Source organism: Xenopus laevis, chromosome 6L (genome assembly GCF_017654675.1).
Source record: "Xenopus laevis strain J_2021 chromosome 6L, Xenopus_laevis_v10.1, whole genome shotgun sequence".
Taxonomy (NCBI): Eukaryota; Metazoa; Chordata; class Amphibia; order Anura; family Pipidae; genus Xenopus; species Xenopus laevis.
In genome coordinates this window covers 9,000,300-9,021,101 of record NC_054381.1, presented here as the reverse complement: position 1 = coordinate 9,021,101, position 20,802 = coordinate 9,000,300, and the positions used below count along the sequence as shown (strand labels likewise).

General features: G+C 42.4%; 1 protein-coding gene across 1 annotated transcript; it reads right to left on the bottom strand.

The window, feature by feature from the left end:
- Positions 1 to 583: 583 nt before the first annotated feature.
- hhatl.L (hedgehog acyltransferase like L homeolog) lies at positions 584 to 17,941 on the bottom strand. The gene is made up of 12 exons (XM_018267068.2): positions 17,754 to 17,941; positions 12,090 to 12,235; positions 10,334 to 10,401; positions 9,967 to 10,080; positions 9,452 to 9,646; positions 8,474 to 8,683; positions 8,135 to 8,306; positions 7,811 to 7,955; positions 7,425 to 7,460; positions 5,841 to 6,042; positions 3,695 to 3,836; positions 584 to 972 (listed from the first exon to the last, which is right to left on the bottom strand). Exons 2-12 carry the CDS (start codon positions 12,193 to 12,195, stop codon positions 851 to 853), a joined length of 1,512 nt encoding a protein of 503 aa, XP_018122557.1. The 5' UTR covers positions 12,196 to 12,235; positions 17,754 to 17,941; the 3' UTR covers positions 584 to 850.
- Positions 17,942 to 20,802: the final 2,861 nt, after the last annotated feature.

The following is a 20,802-nucleotide window of genomic DNA, read 5'->3' as shown; positions in this document are numbered from 1 at the left end:
AACCAGTTTGAGTAAGTGGAGTACACAGTTTGAGTAAGTGGAGTAACCAGTTTGAGTAAGTGGAGTAACCAGTTTGAGTGACCAGATCAGGAGGACTAATTGTACTTCAAAAACTAAAATTGTCACTTAAAGGGTACGTCCATTTAGGATTAAACTTTGGTTAATTTGCTATGGCTTTTGCTAGATAATAGAATCATATCCCCCTTTCCAAATTTCTGTACTGATAGAGCTCTGATATTTATATTATTTATATTTTTATACTTCTGGTCTCATTCTCAATAAATAATGAGGTGGGAGGGGTTTGGCACTTGACAGAAAAGGGAATTGGAACAAGAGCTCCCCCTAGTGTCCACTTAATGCTGATCAGAACAATAGGAAACCCCTCCCAAAGCTTCTCACTCAATTTCAAGCTCCGCCTCCTTGCCTGACAATAGCGAGAGAGCAGCCCAAATGCTGGAAGTGCTCGGGGGACACTGGAGGAGCCAATGAAAATCAGACCATTATGTATAAAGAACCAATAGGAAACACTGAATTGTGTGTTAGTGCTTGGGGCAGTCGCACATCATCACAAAAACACGTCTTGTACTTATTATAGTAAAATATTTATTAAACCTACTTTCTCTATGGCACATGAGTTTTTATAGAGACACAAATGTGCTTCTGTAAGGGCTGGTGGCAGCTTGTCTAGAACTGGAGGTGAACTGCCTGCCCTCCTGTGGTTGCTGAACTACAACTCTCAGTAAACCTTGGCAGCTGTCAGTTGCTGGGAGTTGTACTTTAGCATCAATGTCCCTGGCACGGAGGACGCTGCTCTTTGTGTTTCATTGGCTTCTACGAATAAAGGCGGAGATTAGGCAACTTTCTGCTTTTCAAGCCTGTCTTGCTCGATGGCTATTAGCCGCTCTCTCTCCTTTATCAGCTGCACCCCGCAGTAGGTGACCAGCCAGATGGACAGGGTGCTTTCTGGGAAACCTGGAGGAAAAGAACAGAAAAAAATCCATGTCAGTGAGTGGGTGACTAACAGTCCTCCCATCTATTTGCTTATACAGCACTGCAGGATATGTTGTAGATATAATAATAATATTAATAATAATAGCAACTGACAATGGCTGGCGCATGGAGTGTGTCTCTTTTTGGAGAAGACAAAGGGGAGACAAGTTCTCTACATGTGTCACTTGCAGTACCACATCTGACCTGTGGGCTCACACCTGGGCTTTTTCATAGGGATCTACAGGGCAACAACATAGGAAGGATGAGGCCGTCAGTACCATTAATAGGATGTAGTAAGAAAGTCTGGAGTGAAATATTGCAAATTGTGGTGTTTTATTGATTCTTTTTGGGGTGAGAGGGAAATAAAGTGCTGAAAAAAAAAACTGGTGGGGCTGTTCTAAAGAGACTATAAGCCAGTGCTGTACCTGCTTCACACAGACGTATAAACCCCCAAACATAAACTGATGTATGGGGGGGGTGACCCCCAATGAGATAAGTAGACGTCTCACATGGATGTGATCAGATCTGCATTTAAATATTGACACTTACACACCACGCGTGGGGCCCGGCTGCACTGGAATCATATACTGGGACACATCAATCAATCACTATAATAGAACTGAATGGGAATTGTATATATCGTAATCCAGTGGGTCACTGTTTATATGGCCTGGGCATTAGGAGCAGATAATATAAGCAAAGTAGAAAATGGAGATGGTAACTGGTGTTCAGATGGGACAGAGGACAAGCTAAATCCACATATCCAGATTATGTGTTTTTGTTTAATTCCATTAATATTTAGGGAAAATTAATTTTTTTTCTTGGAAGGCCTGAATGGTGGACCTTGAACATAGGTAGGTAGGCCTCAGAAAAATGGTAACAACAGGGCAACATGTCAACAGATAAGATGGAGACAGTAGGGCAAGATGGAGACAGTAGAGCAAGATGGAGACAGTAGGGCAAGATGGAGACAGTAGAGCAAGATAGAGACAATAGGGCAAGATGGAGACAGTAGACCAAGATGGAAACAATAGGGCAAGATGGAGACAGTAGACCAAGATGGAGACAGAAGGGCAAGAATGAGACAGAAGAGCAAGATGGGGACAGAAGGGCAAGAATGAAACATTAGAGCAATATGGAGACAGTAAAGCAAGATGGAGACAGAAGAGCAAGATGGAGACAGTATAGCAAGATGGAGACAGTAGAGCAAGATGGAGACAGAAGGGCAGGATGGAGACAGTAGAGCAAGATGGAGAAAGTAGGGCATGATGGAGAAAGTAGACCAAGATGGAGAAAGAAGGGCAAGAATGAGACAGTAGAGCAAGATGGGGACAGAAGAGCAAGATGGGGACAGAAGGGCAAGAAAGAGATATTAGAGCAATATGGAGACAGTAAAGCAAGATGGAGACAGAAGAGCAAGATGGAGACAGTAGAGCAAGATGGAGATAGTAGAGCAAGATGGAGACAGAAGGGCAGGGCAGAGACAGTAGAGCAAGATGGAGACCATAGAGCAAGATGGAGACCATAGAGCAAGATGGATAGAGTAGAGCAAGATGGAGACAGTAGAGCAAGATGGAGACAGAAGGGCAGGATGGAGACAGCAGAGCAAGATGTAGACAGTAGGGCAAGATTGAGACAGTAGGGCAAGATGGCAATAGAAGATCAAGGTATTGAAATTAGAGCAAGATGGAGATAGAAGGGCAAAAGGGTGATAGTAGAGATAGTAGAGCAAGATGATGAAATTAGAGCAAGATTGAGACAAAGTATGCAGTGCAGTTTTGGACTTCAGTCCTTAAGAGGGATATAAATGAGCTGGAGAGAGTGCAGAGACTAAGTGCAACTAAACTGGTTAGAGGGAGGGAAGAGTTAAATTATGAGGGGAGACTGTCAAGGTTGGGGTTGTTTTCTCTGGAAAAAAGGCGCTTGTGAGGGGACATGATTAGACTTTACAAGTACATTAGAGGACATTATAGACAAATAGCAGGGGACCTTTTTACCCAGTGGATCATTGCAAAAAAAGCGGGAACCCTGTGGAACGAGGGGAGGATTTTCAGGTGTGGGTATAGATGTGGGTCTGCGGGTCATGGTTCAGGTTGCAGGTCTCATCTAAATTTCTTATCTTATGTAATATTGTCTATATTTTACTCCTTTTAAAGTTTTACAAAATGTGTTTCTGCCCCGCCTACTTTTGATGACGTCACTTCCGTTTTGCAGCTACATCACTTCCTGTTTGATGGTGGTCGGCGGGTTGCGGATTAAAAGTGGGAAAATATGCGGGTTGAGGTTCGGGTCGGGGTCTTAGAAACTGGTTCCGCGCAGGACAGGACTGGACAGCCAGGATTTCAGATAAACTGTCCAGTTTCCCAAATTAGAAAAACTGGGCAGGACTTCCCTAGATTGGTGCCATGATCAACCCATCAACTATGTCCAATTCCCATCCCTGTGTCATCACTCACCCCACAACATCACAACTACGCCCCATTGATGTCACCCTCACTCACAGACACTCCTGGGTCTCCAGCCTCAAACCCTCCTCCTCCCCGAGTGTTCTTTATTTTATGCAGGGTGCAGCACCCAGAGTGGGGAGAAGGTCTGGATCAGCAGGGCCACCAGGCAGGCAGTGATGTAGATACAGAGGAGAAGCTTTATAGGTTGGGGGAATATAATGGTACAGTCCAGACTGCAGCACTGAGAGGGTGGTTACCTGTGATTAGAAGCCTCTTGGCTACCAGCAGAGCAAAGTCCAGGCTGTTAAGGGCTAATATGTTATAGAAAATGATTGCCCAGAAGTTGGCTGCACCGAAAATCCCTCTGATCCTCCTTGACATGGACTCCGGCAGCATGGCCTGTTGGGAAATCACAAATAATGTCATTAAATTCAATGTCCAAAGGAAAGTATTGAAGTTTTCCCTTCAAAAAAACTACTTTTTAAAAATAAAAGCATCATTTACAGATATGAAGGTGGTCACTCCTATAGGTGGGCTGAGAGCCACGTCAGTAGAACCCAATTTACCTCTTGTTAAGTTCCATAATTATTGAAAATGGGGTCATGTATTGTTCACCTTTAAATAAAAGTTTAGTATGATGTAGAGAGGGATATTCTGAGACAATTTGCCTTTGGTTTTCATTTTTTATTATTTGTGGTTTTTGAGTTGTTTAGCTTTTTATTCAGCAGCTCTCCAGTTTGTAATTTCAGCCATCTGGTTGTTAGGGTCCAAATGACCGTAGCAACGATTCATTGATCTGAATAAGAGACTGGAATATGAATAGGAGAGGCCTGAAAAGAACATGACTAATTCAAAACAGAATTAACCATACAATTGTAGCCAATCAGAACATTTATTGACCCCGATTTGAAAGCTGGAAAGAGTCAGAAGAAAAAGGCAAAAAAAAAAAAATACAAAAAATTAGGACCAATTCAAAAGTTGCTTAGAATTATCTATTCTATAACACACTTAGGGGCAGATTTATCAAGGGTCATATTGAAAATTTGAAGTAAAAAAATGTGAATTTCAAGCTATTTTTGTGTACATAGACTAGGGAATAAAATATGAAAAAATGCTGTATGGTACAATATTGTACAGAACTAATGCACTGTCTCTTTAAAAATTTGACTTTGACCATTCGCCATCTAAAACCTGCCGAATTGCTGTTTTAGCCTATGGGGGACCCTTTCTAGAACCCATTTGGAGTCAATTGGTGGACTTTGAAAAATCTAAGCTTTTTTTTTAAAAATACTTAGGCGCCTGGCTGGGTTGGCCTGGCACTGGAAATATTATATATATAGATACTGTATATAATACACAAGAGTCATGAATATCTTGTAAATTATATCCTTATAAACGGTGAGTTCTGATGTCATCATCTGATGTCATGGAACTCCAAGGGGCATCTCGGAGTTCCATGACCTGTATAAAAACACTCGGCCTTCTGCCTCGTACTTTTATATGGTCATGAAACTCCTCGGTAACTTATAATATCCTTATATTTTACAAGAGGGGGTACTTTATTCACTGTATTATATGTAAATGGTGCTTAGTGATGTCATCGGTTATAATCGGAGCTTAGTGATGTCATTTCTGTCACATGACTCACTGAAACTTGTGTATTATTATAAAGTACCAAAAATATTAGGATATTAGAAGCTCACCTCAGGCTTGTACTTTTTTAGTAGGGATGCACTGAATCCAGGATTTGGTTTGGGATTCCGAACCCTAATTTCCATATGCAATTTAGGACGGGGAGGGAAATCGCGTGACTTTTTCCTCACAAAAGGAAGTAAAAAATGTTTTCCCCTTCCCACCTCTAATTTGCATATGCAAATTAGGATTTGGGTTCGATTTGGTATTCGGACGAATCTTTAGCCCAGGATTCGGGGGTTCGGTCGAATCCAAAATAGTGGATTGGGTGCATCCCTATTTTTTATGGTCATGGAACTGCTCGGTAACTTATAATATCCTTATATTTTACAAGAGGGGGCACTTGATTCACTATTTTGGGGGAATGTAACAAAAGTCACAATGAGCAAAGCAATTAACACAAATAAGAATAAAAAGTCTATGTTATGTAATATTCTTCATTAAATTGGTATAAATTTGCGAATTTTAATTGCCCACTTTTAAGAAGTGCTCGAAGGCGTCATAATCTTTTGGAGCAAACGTAACTTTTTCAGTAAGAAGTTTTATTACATTCACTGGCGCAAACTAGAAAATTCTCAAACCTTCTTCCACTATCGGAAACGGTCGCTGAACTGTTTCCAGGTTCGGAAAAACGATATTAAATTCACGCGAAGGCATAACTTTTTGCATTGCGAAGATTTTTTCCGTTAGCAATTTCACCAATACACTGACCTCTATTCTTGCAAAGGGTCCCAGCTGGAAGAATTTCTGCACCCACAGTTCAAAGTTGAGGCCGAAGCAGTTGCAGATGGACCAGATATAGACGATTTCACACGGGCCGAGCCATAAAGTGGTGACGAGGAACGTAGCCACGGTGGCCACTAATTCCCTCTTAATATTATTGTGGCCTTCCCCGATGTAGTCATACACATATCTGAAAGACAAGGGATTATTTATTACAAGCAAAAATCAGCCTCATTACAGCATGTTGGTTGTTACTATCAGCTCTGTTCCCCTTTAAAGGGATCCTGTCATCGGAAAACATGTTTTTTTTCAAAACACATCAGTTAATAGTGCTACTCCATCAGAATTCTGCACTGAAATCCATTTCTCAAAAGAGCAAACAGATTTTTTTATTTTCGATTTTGAAATCTGACATAGGGCAAGACATTTTGTCAGTTTCCCAGCTGCCCCTGGTCATGTGACTTTAGGAGAGAAATGCTTTCTGACAGGCTGCTGTCAGGGGTGCTTCGCCAATGAGGCGAGTTGAGGCTGTCGCCTCAGGTGGCAGCACCCCACTATGTACCAGGGGCAGCAAAAATGCTGCTCCTGGTACTTTAAGAGTGAATTTCTGGGGGGGGGGGGCAGCAGCAACTGCTGCTGCCTCAGGCGGCGGAGGGACCAGGATCGCCCCCTGGCTGCTGTTTTTCCTTCTCAATGTAACTGAATGTGTCTCAGTGAGACATGGGATTTTACTATTGAGTGTTGTTCTTAGATCTACCAGGCAGCTGTTATCTTGTGTTAGGGAGCTGCTATCTGGTTACCTTCCCATTGTTCTTTTGTTTGGCTGCTGGGGGGGAAAGGGAGGGGGTGATATCACTCCAACTTGCAGTACAGCAGTAAAGAGTGACTGAAGTTTATCAGAGCACAAGTCACATGACTTGGGGCAGCTGGGAAATTGACAATATGTCTAGCCCCATGTCAGATTTCAAAATTGAATATAAAAAAATCTGTTTGCTCTTTTGAGAAATGGATTTCAGTGCAGAATTCTGCTGGAGCAGCACCATTAACTGATTCATTTTGAAAAAAAAACTTTTTTAAAAATTTTTTAACTTTTTTAACTTATTCCTTGCAACTTTGCAACTGGTCTCCATTATTTTTTTTCGTTTTTGAATTATTTGCCTTTTGCTTCTGACTCTCTCCAGCTTTCAAATGGAACTGACCCCCCAGCGGGCCAAAAACGTATACAGGTTGCATTATTATTGTTACATTTTTTTTTTATCTTCCGATTCAGTCCCTCTCCGATTTATATTCTAGTTTAACTTTCAAACCACTGTTTGGTTGCTAAGGTAAAGAAGACCCTAGCAACCAGGGAGCTGCTGAAATATCTAAATGAAAGCTAAATAACTGGGGGAAGAAAAAGCAATAAAACATGAAACCAGTTGCCAATTGTCTTAGTATATCAATTTCATACTAAAAGTTAATTTAAAGGGGAACAACCGATTTACTATAATGGAGACACAATTTTTTTCAGTGTACAGCCAATATCTGACACTAGACCAGTCACCATACAGAGAATATGTTTTTATTACGTACTTGCACAGCCAATCATTTATCCCTCGGTCAAAGTGCCTACAATGGAACAGATAGAGAGAAATGATAAGAGGGAAGATAAATTGGGGAAGGAGGCACTCATGCTCATAGTTACTCATAGTTACTCAATAGCAAAAGACAATGATACCAGCAAATAGGATACTCTCATACAATAATGGGAGAAGCATTGCTCAAAGTATTAGAGAAACCCCAACAGTTATGAGATCCTTGAGCCTACAGTTTTGAGGAATCAACATTTCTGTCAACGTTTTGTAAATATGAGAAGAATATGAGAAGGACTCTTTGGTCATATTTTTAAACCACTTATTTCACTTCAGCTCTTGATAAACAGCAGGTTGTCATCCTCCCACCTTGTGAGCGATACTTACGTTTCGGCAAAGACATAAAGCATGGTGATACACTTGGGTGGTTGTGGTGGATCAAGGTGGTCCAGCCTGGAGATGGTGTTGATAACTCCGAACATCACAGCAGCTTTCACCCAATCATACACCAAGTTAGAGTAGGCCAAGCCCGCTGTCAGGAGATAAGGAGAAGACGTATGGGTTGCCAAATTACAAGGGTAATGTAAAAAGGTTTTTAAAGTTTTAGCACCAGGTCTAGTAACACATAGCAACCAATCGGGCATTTCTTTTAATCTGGTGGCCACTAAATGCTGCTGGGGCATAACAAGAACATCAAGCACTTTAACGCACCCAATGACCAGTCAGAAAGGCGATTGACAAACTTCATGTCTGATGGGATGGTCAAAATGTACAGGAAATGGAAGAACACGTCCACCAATAGAATCACCAGGATCTGCGTCAGAGCATGGACTCGGATGTTCCACATCTCGTTCTCCTTCCGTGTTAGTTCTCTTGTGTTTACCTGAAACATGGAGTTTAACCAAACATCATGGAGTGTGCGGCTTTCCAGCTTACTGAGAATCTGGGGGACATGAGGGACTACAGCACAGACATGGTCAACTGGAGTTTCACCATTTGTCCTCCACAGTCTTAGAGAACATGAAGGCCACGCTCTGCACACCCACTTACCTGCCAGTGGAACTGATCGAAAGTCATAATCGGGCCAAAGAAAAAGAAAGGGAGGTAGAAATTGTATTTGAGAAGTTCGATCGGGGAGTAGAACCCTTGTTTCCTCTCGCACGTCTCCAAGGCAAAGCTCATACAGCGCATTATGGAAAATCCGCTGCCTCCGTAAAAGAGAATGTCTTGGAGGCTGAAAGTCCCTGTGACAAAGCCACTCTGAAACCAAACAACAACACGGGTTTAATATTTTTCAAACGGGTTGGTTATGGGAAGTCCACTAGTGAAAGGGGAAATGGCTAATAAATAATTTAATGAACAATTGTGATGAAGATGTTTTTATCATTCTTTATGAAAACACAGACACAACCAATGAGATAAAGGTCCACTTCTGCAGCGTTGGCTGGATATATACAGATTTAAAGGGGAAGTTTGGACAGTTTTGCTTTAATTGCCCATCCATTTGTTCATATATGGCCAAATGGGTCGTTTCAACAGACATTCCTCCAGTCCTTTTGTATTGGAATTGGTCTGTTGAGACCAGTGAGGGTCAAACTTTTTTAGTTGAAGCCCCACGTAAAGGTCCAACTTTTGGCCTGGACCTTCATCTTTTGGCCAGGGTCTCCCATAGTTCATGAAATGTGTATGTAGAAACACAGTGTACTAGTTATAAATATCTGCCCTAGCTGATCTTCAAGCTAGGCTTTTAGGTAGATCTGGAAGAGCTAATGGACATTCTACCCAATCCTCACCCTAACTGACCTTCTACTTAAGTTCTCCTACTGAAACTGTGAGGTTGGGTGTCCAAGGATGGCCAATACCACAGTATTGGAACCACTGGTCTAGACTGTAAATTTCATGTGCCTATATGTCTTTCCAGGCCATGGATGAGGCATTGGCAGAAGGAGGGGAACCACAAGTCCATCTCACATTCAGATCAGATGAAGTGAAAAGTCAAAAACATGATCAATAAATCATAAAACATACTTGCCAAGTGTTGAATGGTTCCATTTTGAAGGTGACCAGGCTACAGAGGCCGGCGAGGAAGCACAGCCACTTGCTTTTAATCAGCGAAATGGTGTAGAGGAGGAAACAGTGGGACAAGATGAGCATCAGGTAGTTGGTTCCCATGATTGCCAGCACAGTCAGGATCCCGTACAGCATATAAACGTATGATCTGTACTGTGTGGAAATACGTGTTAACTGAGACATCCATCATTCACATGTGTAACATAGCCACTGAGCTTGATAAAAGACACACAACTCTTCAATTAATCCTCAGTGAGACTAACATTAGGTGATTGTGCAAATAAAACATAAGGAGCTTGTGTCTAGCTTCCTGCCAAGCCAGTAGAACCTTCAGAGACTTCTTGGAGAAATAAAGTAAATGTTAAATAAATGAAGGTGAACTTCTCCATTCATTTGAGGCCTTTGGAGCCTAGGCATCTCTTTAGAAAGGGAGTAGCCTAACGTGAATAAAGTCACTAAATAAGAAGACCCACCTGAGGAACCATCAATGAAAAAAACTTGGCAAAGATGACATGTCCCGAGAGGGCGAAGAGAATGTAGTTCCTGAATGTGTTGAACCACATGGCCCATTCAAAGTCAGCAACGTCCTATGGGGAAAAGGCGAAAGAGCCATACAATGAAGAGAAATCTATCTATAACCATACCTAAATATAACAAGTCCAAAGAGAGTCACTAGAATCCAACATCTAGAGGACCACAGGCTGCCTGGCATGTCTTAGATATTTACAGGGGATAAGTTCTGAGCTATTACCACATTTAAAGTTATATCAAGATGCATAAGGACAATTAAGTTCAGTGACCCCTTATGACATCCCTTGCCCCATTGAATTTCTCTCTCACCATTTTCCTTCCAAAGTAATGCCAGCCCTCCTTTATGTTCTCCCGAAATGACTTTCGCTTCATGCCATCTGCAACAACAAGACAGAGGGAGGGAAAAATGTACATGAAAACGTTTGTGGTTATGGACTAAAGATCTTTATAAACAAGCAACACTATAGTGAACCAAAAAAGTCAACCAAACTCAAGGGATAAAAGAAGAAGTAGCTGTGTATCCCCACTTCCTGCAACTCGGTGTCCATAATAAAAAAAAAAATATCATTATTAAAGGAAAGGTAAAACAAATCTTCTGAGCACTTTTGCACATTCATGTAACACAACCGTGGGTGGGCCTGAGAATAGTGTAACTTGTGTGACTTGTGTGCTTCTCTTCTGCAAACAAAGGATCCAAAGGATATAAGCACTTTGCAATTTACATTCATTATTTATTTTCTTTTAATTCCAAGATATTAAGGGATACATGTGCTGTTAATATGGATGAATTTTGTTACAACAGCGCCACCTGCTGGTCAGTTTCCCACCAGTCTGACCAGCAAGTAGTCAAGGAAGTTGTCAGGAGAAAGAAAGAGGCTGCTCTGATGTTCTTCTGCTTAGGAAAACAATTAGAAACCTTTCTCAAATCTTTCCTAAGCAGAAGAACATCAGAGCAGCCTCTTTCTTTCTCCTGACAACTTCCTTGACTACTTGGTGGTCAGACTGGTGGGAAACTGACCAGCAGGTGGCACTGTTGTTACAAAATTCATTCATATTAACAGCACATGTATCCCTTAATATCTTGGAATTAAAAGAAAATAAATAATGAATGTAAATTGCCAAAGTTCTTAGAACATCACTCTCATTAATTTTACATTCACTTATTTTTAAGGTTTACTTACAGTATCCTTTAATGATTGTGTATAGTCATGTCTGCTTATGACCTTCAGCCTGTTATCAGCCAAAACCAGACCCATCTTGGTTCCTCTATGGGTCACCAACTGACCCTTCTTTCCCACCAAGTTTTCTGGTTCATTACCTTGATAAAATCACGCTTCATTTCTGAGCAGTGGAGTTTGCTTGAAAATGTTTTAAATGAAAAATTTAATATTGACCTTAAATTGTCTCCTGAATTGGCATTACTGGATTTTTGGGCTTTGTCTTCTGAAGGCGTTACTCCAAAGATTAAGAATTTGAATTATTATAAGAATTTTGTTCATCTGGTCATTGCCGCTACTCGTAAATCCATCTTTTTATATAGGATCCAAGACACTTCCCCAGACTCAAAGGTCATCTCGTCCTACCTGAAATCTCTCTGCATTGATGAAGCAAATAGGCTTTAGGTATGGTAATTTAGGTCTTAGAGAAGTTTTCTTCAACTCTGGTCTCCCTTTTTTAAAATTCTGAAGTCTGAAGATAAAATTTACAGATGAAAACTCCTCTTCCTTGGCTCACTGTAAGTCTAAGGAGTGATTGAGGATGTGATAATTTTGTTATTTACTTGGGCAAATATTTTGGTATGCTTGTTGATAGAGAGGAATACCTTATCTTATTTTATATAATTTTGTTTTTCTTTGATGAATTTTGTTAATGTCCTTACTTGATGTTTTGTTAACAATGAATTGCTGCATAATATTTCTTATTATTATGTAATTGGCTAATGTTATGCTAAGCTATTGCTTTGCTGCTCTTTGTTCTTTGTGTTTTTTAAAATGCTAATAAAAACACTTTAAAAGAAAGATAAAATCACTCAATCCTTTCCACCCAAGAAGAAGATGGAGCTTACCCCGGGAGGCTTCAATGATTCCATTCATGGAGTAGACCAAGGCACAAGTCACCACTAGGGCATAGAAGCCCAGCTCATAGTGCGGCAACGCCGTTTTGATTCCCATGGTGTGGGTTTAGCAGCACAACAGGTTCAGAGATCCAATTCTAGAAGGCAAAGAGAGCATTTACGGAAATCACTATTCACGACTAAAGTAGGTCAAGACCCAAAAAATGGTCCCCCATTTTGTATAAAGGGGTATGCTTGGATCTAAACCCAAAATGTGGTCAAATCAGCTTGAAGCTCAGTGTTTATAATTGTGAGGCATGTTTTACACCAATGTAGTAACATAGTAGACGGGGTTGAAGAAAAGACACTCATACTTCACTCATACTTGAAGTCCAAGCCTTCCCTGTACATTATCTATTTCAAGCATATTCCATCTGAGCAACAAAATGGTATAGTCTAGACGGAGCCTTACCAGCACTGTATAAATGAGAACAATTACCCTGTCCTCCCTCTCATTGAAACACATTTTACTACAGGATAATATATTCCTGACCCTTCCCAATGTCGAACCACAGATACACTGATTTCAATGTCCCCTTTATGGTCCATTAAAGACCAGGTGAGATTACAGTAGATCCAACATAAAACCTTTCAAAGCACATTACTAAGAACCTTAGTCCATTCAGAGAATCTGCCACTGACCACTTATCTCTTTTAGTGAGTTCTCTATCCATGTACAAACAGCCTCAAAAAGACCGATAGACATAAGTTTTGAAAGCAGTGTTTTATGTGGCACCATATCAAAACTTGGGCAAAGTCCAAGAAGCAAACTCTCTGCCCAACTTCCTTCTTGCGGAATAAAAAAGCAAGTTTGTCCTTCATAAAGCCCTATGGTTTAATAATTTAGCACATTAGCTTTTTCTGTGTTTCCTGTGACCAAAATATTTAATGGAATAATGGAACCACACTCTCAACCTGTATTTTTGTACTATCAGTAAATTCGGGAGATTAGTCTTCTCGAGAGAAGCAATTAGTTCCTAGTTTTCTATTTTTGCCTCCTTGGCTGCTGCTTTACAACACGTGTTGTAGCATTTATAGGACTTTAATTTGTTGTTTCTCTTAACTATTTTCCTCCACCCAATTTACATACCTTGCATCCGATTTAAGGCACGTAAATGGGTTCTTAGTACTTTACATCTTACATTTGTGACAGTATAATGAAATCTGAACTAGGAGTATTATCTATCCTCTAGTTCAGGGATGAACAACCTTTTGAACCCTTGAGCAACATTCAGAAGTAAAAGAAGTTGGGGAGCAACACAAGCATGAAAATGTTCTTGGGGTGCCAAATAAGTTCTGTGATTGTCCATTTGGTAGCCCCTATGAGGATTGGCGACCTACATTGAGGCTCTGTTTGGCAGTACACCTGATTTTTATACAACCAAAACTTGCCTCCAAGCCTGGAATTCAAAAATAAGCACCTGCTTTGAGGCCACTGAGAGCAACATCCAATGCTTCTTCTAATTAAAGGAGCCACCTGCTGTATAACTTAATGTATCTAAACTAGGGCAGAAAAGACCCCTGTGGCCATGGAGCGGTGGGGGGCACAAAGACAGCAGGCATAGGGGGAGAGAATATAGTCTTGTAGTCTAGACCAACTCTTAGCCATTAGAATGTTAGAATTTTCACTGGGTGTGAGCAACCTACCTATAGCCAATCAGAGTATCATAATATTTACAGGGCTGGACCAACCTGCAGCCAATCAAACAACAGAATATTCTCAGGAATAGACTAAACTATAGCCAACCATAGCATTATAGCTGCTCTATTAAGGCCATAAAGTAACGTACCAGTTTGTCAGACGACTCTCACTCTAGTTTTCAGTTGACCATGGGATACAGTTGCAGGGTCCAGGGGCCTTCTGTTCCACCAACTGTCAGTTTTACAGACTTCATTTAGGCTCATTACTTGTAAACAGTTTAGTGCCTAAGACCAGTAGAGCTCTGATAAGCCCTTGCTAAGGGTGTGGCACTGCTTTGTCTCTGGATTCATCAAATACTATCTACCCTACCAGACTCATAGAGACTTAAATGGGTTTCATTCCATCATCTAAATATTCATGTTTGGGAATGTCCATTGGTAAATGTTTGTGTGGCCCCATATGCATTTTAATATCACCCAGAAGCACCTCTTCTCTTTTCCATTGCACACAAATCCAACTTGGTCAACTTTTTGTCATTTAAGAAACCTTCTCAGTATTAATGCAGTTGCTCTTCTCTGCACTCTCTAGTTCAGGGATCTCCAACGTTTTTTACCGATGATCCACATTCAAACATTAAAAGAGTTGGGGAGCAACACAAGCATGAAAAAAGTGTCCCTGTTGTGCCAAACAAGGGCTGCTATTAGGTATATGGTAGCTCCTATGTGGACTGGCAGCCTACAGGAGACTCTACAACCAAAACTTGCCTCCAAGCCTGGAATTCAAAAATAAGCACCTGCTTTGAGGCTACTGGGAGCAACATCCAAGGGGTTGGTGAGTAACACGTTACTCATGAGCCACTGGTTGGGGATCACTGATCTAATTCCATAAACTCTGTATAGGGAAATGTAGACCATAAGTGATGGCACTTTATAGAGCGGTGGAATTACACTTGTCCTCCTGTTAGTCTATAACCCTTGCTGCTCCATGGTGGCAGCTTCCTAGTTCCTTGGCCAATAGGGGTAACATGGGTTTTGGCTGAGGGTCCAGAAGTGTAAAGAGTCAGGAGAATTTTTGATGAGCAAGTTCAAGACAAGCCATCTTAGGGGATGTCGTAACTCACATCATCTCCATCTAGGATTTACCTCTTGATTAGTCTTGTTAGGGGTTTAAGTGGCACAGTGATGCAATTACACTATATTTTTTAATTAGTTAGATTGAATCCCACAGTTCTTCAAGCTCAAAAGTCACAATGGGGCATTGCCCAATAGGTCGTTTATTATTTGCAGGGCAAAAAGTGGGCCCCATCCACTATGGTTTTTTTGCACTTTGTGCCCTGCCCTGCGCATATAAGAGTTGCTGCATCCCAAAATGCAGTGCATGGACCTGCACCCCCCCAAGAATATGGCTTTGCCTGCTCTGTATTCATAAGAAGTGGACAGGGGCAACCATGTAGGCATCCCCTCTCCAGCCCCCTGCCTGTCTTCAACTTGCATGTTACTTAGACTCTCAGGTTATTGAGCAGCAGTAGGCTAAGGGTGCAGTGGGCAAAGGCTGGTACAAGCTGGCAGAGTGCAGTTACGCCCTAGATGCAAATGCTTTTTTAATAAACACTAAGGGGCACACCTTTGCACCCCTTTGTGCTCTTGCGCTTGCATCTAAGGTGTCAGTAAATAACCCCCAGATTAGAGTCCTGCATCGGGTCAGGTACCCCGGAATACCTACAAAGTGGTTGGGTTTTGGCCAAAAAGTCCCGATTCCTTGGCTATGTGGGCAGTCTGTGGGTAACCCGGCTGGCTACCCAACAAAGGTGCGAGCTTGAGCCCTCCCACCCTTGTGGTTCTTACAGTTTTTAAAAAATGTTGGTAAGATTCGGTACCGGAGTATCGTCACTTCCGGACAAATGTGACGTCACTTCTGGATTTGCGTGTCCCCCCGGTTTGAAGGTTAGTTGGCCTATTGCTGGCTGGGTTGGATAGGGGGAACATGCGAGTCAAATTGCAGGTTGTGGGTTTGGGTTGTGGTTACAGGTTTCAAAAAATGGACCCATGCAGGACTCCAGAGTCTCTCTTCTAGATAACCTACCTGCATAATGAGCCCTACTTCTCAATAGCACTTTAGGAAGGCTGGGTCCCCCTGTATCTTGCACCATCTTTTATTTCTTCTATTGTAACAAGATGCTGAGCTGATGTAAAGCCTCCCCAGCACATGATGCCACCCCCGTGCCATTGATTGTGCCCTGCCTGTGCCTCGTGCATTCTGCTTACTAGTGACTCAGAGAGAAGAGCGTAATGCAGGCGCTAGGAAGGGAGGGGGCGCTAATTCAGCATCTCTTCGTCCAATAATATCATGTGCTGGGATGTTCCTCCGCAGTGCTGTGTGTGCAGAGGAATTCCAGTAGTCGGGTGCAGCAATGCAGATCTCTATGGCCAGACACTTGCAGGGGGGGCTCAGGGACACGGGGGAGGCTGCAGTTACATATCAGAGACAAATAAAGGGGCACAGATTTATATTTTAGCATTTAACTGAGCAGTTCAATCAATTAAGTTAATGTACATTTACTGTATTTATAGAACATTCAAGTATAGAGTTAATACATAACTGGGTGGTGGGAGGGGGAGGAGGAAGGAGGAGGCTTGTCCCCACAAGAGCTTACAATCATGTAATACAACTCCCAGAAGCCTGGGCTTTACAGGGATATAGTGTTGCAAAGCCCACAGAAAGGAGGAGATTACTGTGCCCAAGAACTTACAGTTAAAAAGTCTAGTATATACTACAGTGACAACTGTTATTTCTCTACAGTCGGACTGAACCTGAAGCCATTGCACAAGTTGTACATCAACAGCCACAGGCTCACAGGTTGGACAACTCTGATATTAAGTTTTATTTTGACGCATTCATCATTCTTCTCTTCTGTCTCCAGTTTGTCTTACTGTCTCCATCTTGCCCTACTGTCTCCATCTTGCCCTACTGTCTCCATCTTGTCCTACTGTCTCCATCTTGTCCTACTGTCTCCATCTTGACTTACTGTCTCCATCTTTCCCTACTGTCTCCATCTTGCCCTTCTTTTTCCATCTTGTCCTACTTTATCCTTCTTGCCCTACTGTCTCCATCTTGCCCTACTGTCTCCATCTTGTCTTACTGTCTCCATCTTGCCCTACTGTCTCCATCTTGCCCTTCTGTCTCCATCTTGTCCTACTTTATCCTTCTTACCCTACTGTCTCCATCTTGCCCTTCTTTTTCCATCTTATCCTACTTTATCCTTCTTGCCCTACTGTCTCCATCTTGTCCTACTGTCTCCATCTTGTCTTACTGTCTCCATCTTGCCCTTCTGTCTCCATCTTGTCCTACTTTATCCTTCTTACCCTACTGTCTCCATCTTGCCCTTCTGTCTCCATCTTGCCCTACTGTTTCTATCTTGTCCTACTGTCTCCATCTTGTCCTACTGTCTCCATCTTGCCCTACTGTCTCCATCATACTCTACTGTTTCCATCTTGTCCCACTGTTTCCATCTAGTCTTAATGTCGCCATCTTGTCCTACAGTCGTCATTCTGTCCAAATTTCTCCATCTATATTGTCCCACATTGTTCCCACACTCATCCTGCCATCAGCTGCTGATGTGTAGGTGTTGGGCAGTCACTCTAATAAACACATAAAGAAATTGAACCCCAATTCATCAAACATTATGAACTACAAGTCCCAGGATTCCACAATAGCCTTTGGCCTATGCTGTAAATAGTGTCTGTCCTGTCAGATCCCACAGCTGATTGGATTAATAGAACAGTATCAATAATACTAACAGGAGACATTCGCTGTTCCATACAGAGTCCCATTACAGCTTCTCCCGGTGCAGTGAGAGCCGCATTCACCCTCCCCATTCCCTTCTTTCTCTCATTACAATACAAATAGCCCCACAAACATTCCTTCATTCCAAGTGTCACTGGTGTCTCTGCCTGGCACAAGCCCCTGTCACTGACCTTGGAATGGTGAGTCGGAGCCCGGGCACAAGTCACGAGTCAGGAGCCCAGGGAGGATCAGTGTCGGCCACAGATGGCTAATGGGACAGGACTGGGATCCATGTAACACGGAGACACTGACTCAAGTAAGTTTGTGGGATGAGGAGCAGGAGCTGCAGGGCTGGGAGTTGTTTGTCAGAACTGCCAGTGACAGGGAACACAAGTGATATGCACAGGTGCACAGGGGCCGGCCCAGGCTGGGGGCAAAGGGGGGCTGCACAGATCAGATTCACAGGGACTGAATACTGGGGGGTCTCCAGGCTGACTACACAGGGATTGGGATGCACGTGGATAGAGATGCACAGTGATTAGTATGCACAGGGATTGGGGTGTAAATGGATTGGGATGCGCAGAGATTGGAATGCACAGGGATTGTGGTGTAAATGGATTGGGATGCGCAGGGATAGAGCACAGGGATTGAGATGCACAAGGATTGGAATGCACAGGGATTGGGGTGAAAGTAGATTGGGGTGCACAGGGATTGGGATGCTCAGGTATAGAGCACAGGGATTAGGATGCACAGGGTTTAGGATGCACAGTGATTGGGATGCACAGGGATTGGGGTGAAAGTAGATTAGGGTGCACAGGGATTGGGATGCACAGGGATTGAGATGTGCTATTGGGAGGGGGAGTCCATTGGAGTTGTTCCTCATATCATACAAGTGCAACTGCATGAAGCAAAGACTTAATTATCTGGAGAGGAGAGGACAGGAGAGTATTGGGCAGGAGAGGGGAACCAGATAGAATGAATTTGCAACATCAGCAGCACCTGCTGGTCAGTTCCACCGACAGGACATGGTTGGTAGAAAATGAAGTTAGTGAGCAGAGAAGAAACATCCAATATTGCACTGGACTGTTCTAAGCAGAGCCAACACTACAAAACTTTCCTCTTCTCGCTGACTTCATTTTCTACCGACTGTTTCCAGTTGCTGGAAATGAAGTACAGACAGTGCTGATGCTTCAAATTGATTATATTAGCAATGTAAAACAGCAATACACAGCAAGCAATATACAGAGGAATACCTTAACTGCCATAGTTTTATGGGATCTCTCTGTACAGACTATGAGCAAACTTAGGGGACTGTTCCTGCTGAATTGTGCTTAGTACAGGGGATACCTATGCTGCCATAGTTTTATGGGATCTCTCTGTACAGACTATAAGCAAACTTAGGGACTGTTCCTGCTGAATTGTGCTTAGTACAGGGAATACCTATGTTACCATAGTTTTATGGGATCTCTCTGTACAGACTATGAGCAAATTTAGGGACTGTTCCTGCTGAATTGTGCTTAGTAGATCACTTCCCCTTTAACAACACAGACGTTATTAATTCAGCGAGAGTTTAAAGGATAATGTCACGTCCTTAAATATAAACTGTGTACTGATTTGCCAAGTGACTGTAACGTGCAGTAGCCGTCGGCATTGAAACATTTGCTTCTCAGTCCTGAAAGTGACCTCTGTGGCGGTTAAGCATTCCACACTGACTGTCAGGTGCTAACGGGCGGCAGGCCGAGGCCCCAGTTGAAGAGCGGCCATGTTTCTGGCACTCAGGAGGAGTAGATGCAGATGTACCTGTGATGGGTTTTTTGGGAGGCATTCTTGTTTACTCTCATACGGAGAAGGCCTGTACTAACTGACTCAGCCCAAAGGATTTATATTTGAGCAGTAACCCCAAGACTAAAGTATAGAAACGTTGCACCTTTTATTGAATTACCCCCTACAGTCGGTGCATGAAGGCCAAGGGGTCTAGTAACCCATAGCAACCAATCAGCTGCATTTACCAGAAAGCAAACATCTGATTGGTTGTTATGGGTTATCAGTAGGGATTGGCGAATTTTGATGATGCCCATAGACTTATGGCGTTGTGCACGAAAAGAAAAATTCGCCATGCATCAAAAAATTTTTGACACCCATAGGCTTTAATGGGCGTCGTTGTCTGCAAATTTTTGGCCAAACGAAACGGGTCAAATTCACCCAAGCCTAGTTATTAGACTTCGCCCTTTTCATTACATTACCCCAAAATATTTCCATAGTCATTTTATTATGAAAGGCACATTATAAAGGGAATATTACCTGCACACGGTGGGGATGGTTTCCAGCTGCAGATTATGGTGGCCACTCCTTTACCTCCAGAAGCCACTGACCTGTTCTGATGGCAGTTTCTGTGCACTGTGGGGATTGTGCCCCCCTCTGCAGGATTCTCTTGCCTTGCCATAAAAGTCCATTCAGATATAGGGCCCCTGGGCATTCTCAGGCTCACAGAGATATTTACTTATTTCATTGGCTCTGTTCCTCCAATCACTGGATCACTCGGTGCCAGCAGTTTGTACATGTCGAGCATCGTAACGAAGTTGGCAGATAATTGAGACTGAATGTGCTGCACATTTTATATCTTCTTTGACTGTAACCGTCGGCTGAAATTATTGTGAATAAAGATGCAGAACCACATGGACCAATTTATTCCTATAAGAGTGTATCTCCACTGGGGTGCTGGCTAGGGGAATCAGCTTCACTTACTGTAGGTACCTGTACAATCCCAACATGCAAAGAAGCCCAAGTAACAAGGAGTCTCCACCAGGGCTTCATGGGCCACAAACGTACAGGCAAAGGCACGAATGAAAGCCCAAAAGAATGTATTTGCCAGACCCACAAGCTCAAAGAAGCCCACCCAACAGAAAATGAAGATCCACTGAGGGCACCGCTATGGCCCCTTACAAAAGGAAAGACTGGTATCAGAAAAGAACTAGAATTTTATATTATATTTCAGTTTAAAGCAAATGTTCTGTTTTCAATAGTGATGAGTGAATCTGTTCCATTTCGCTTTGCGAAAAATTAGCAAACCCCGAAATTTTGTGAAACGCATTGTAGTCAATGGGCGTTTTTACGTGCGACAAGTTTTGTCGCTCCAAATGCAAGTCAATGGGCGTTTTTTCTTATGGAGACTTTTTTTCTCCTAATGCACTAAAATCAATGAGCGTTTTTTATTATGGTGACTTTTTTGTCCTAATACGT

What these genes read in the sequence shown, in the direction of transcription:
- hhatl.L (XM_018267068.2), bottom strand. Translation starts at nt 12,195, where the DNA reads ATGGGAATCAAAACGGCGTTGCCGCACTATGAGCTGGGCTTCTATGCC. An exon ending in TTTCATTGATGGTTCCTCAG is followed by an intron (nt 9,647 to 9,966) that starts GTGGGTCTTCTT and finishes ATTTCCACACAG; the next exon opens with TACAGATCATACGTTTATAT. An exon ending in TCGATCAGTTCCACTGGCAG is followed by an intron (nt 8,307 to 8,473) that starts GTAAGTGGGTGT and finishes TCCATGTTTCAG; the next exon opens with GTAAACACAAGAGAACTAAC.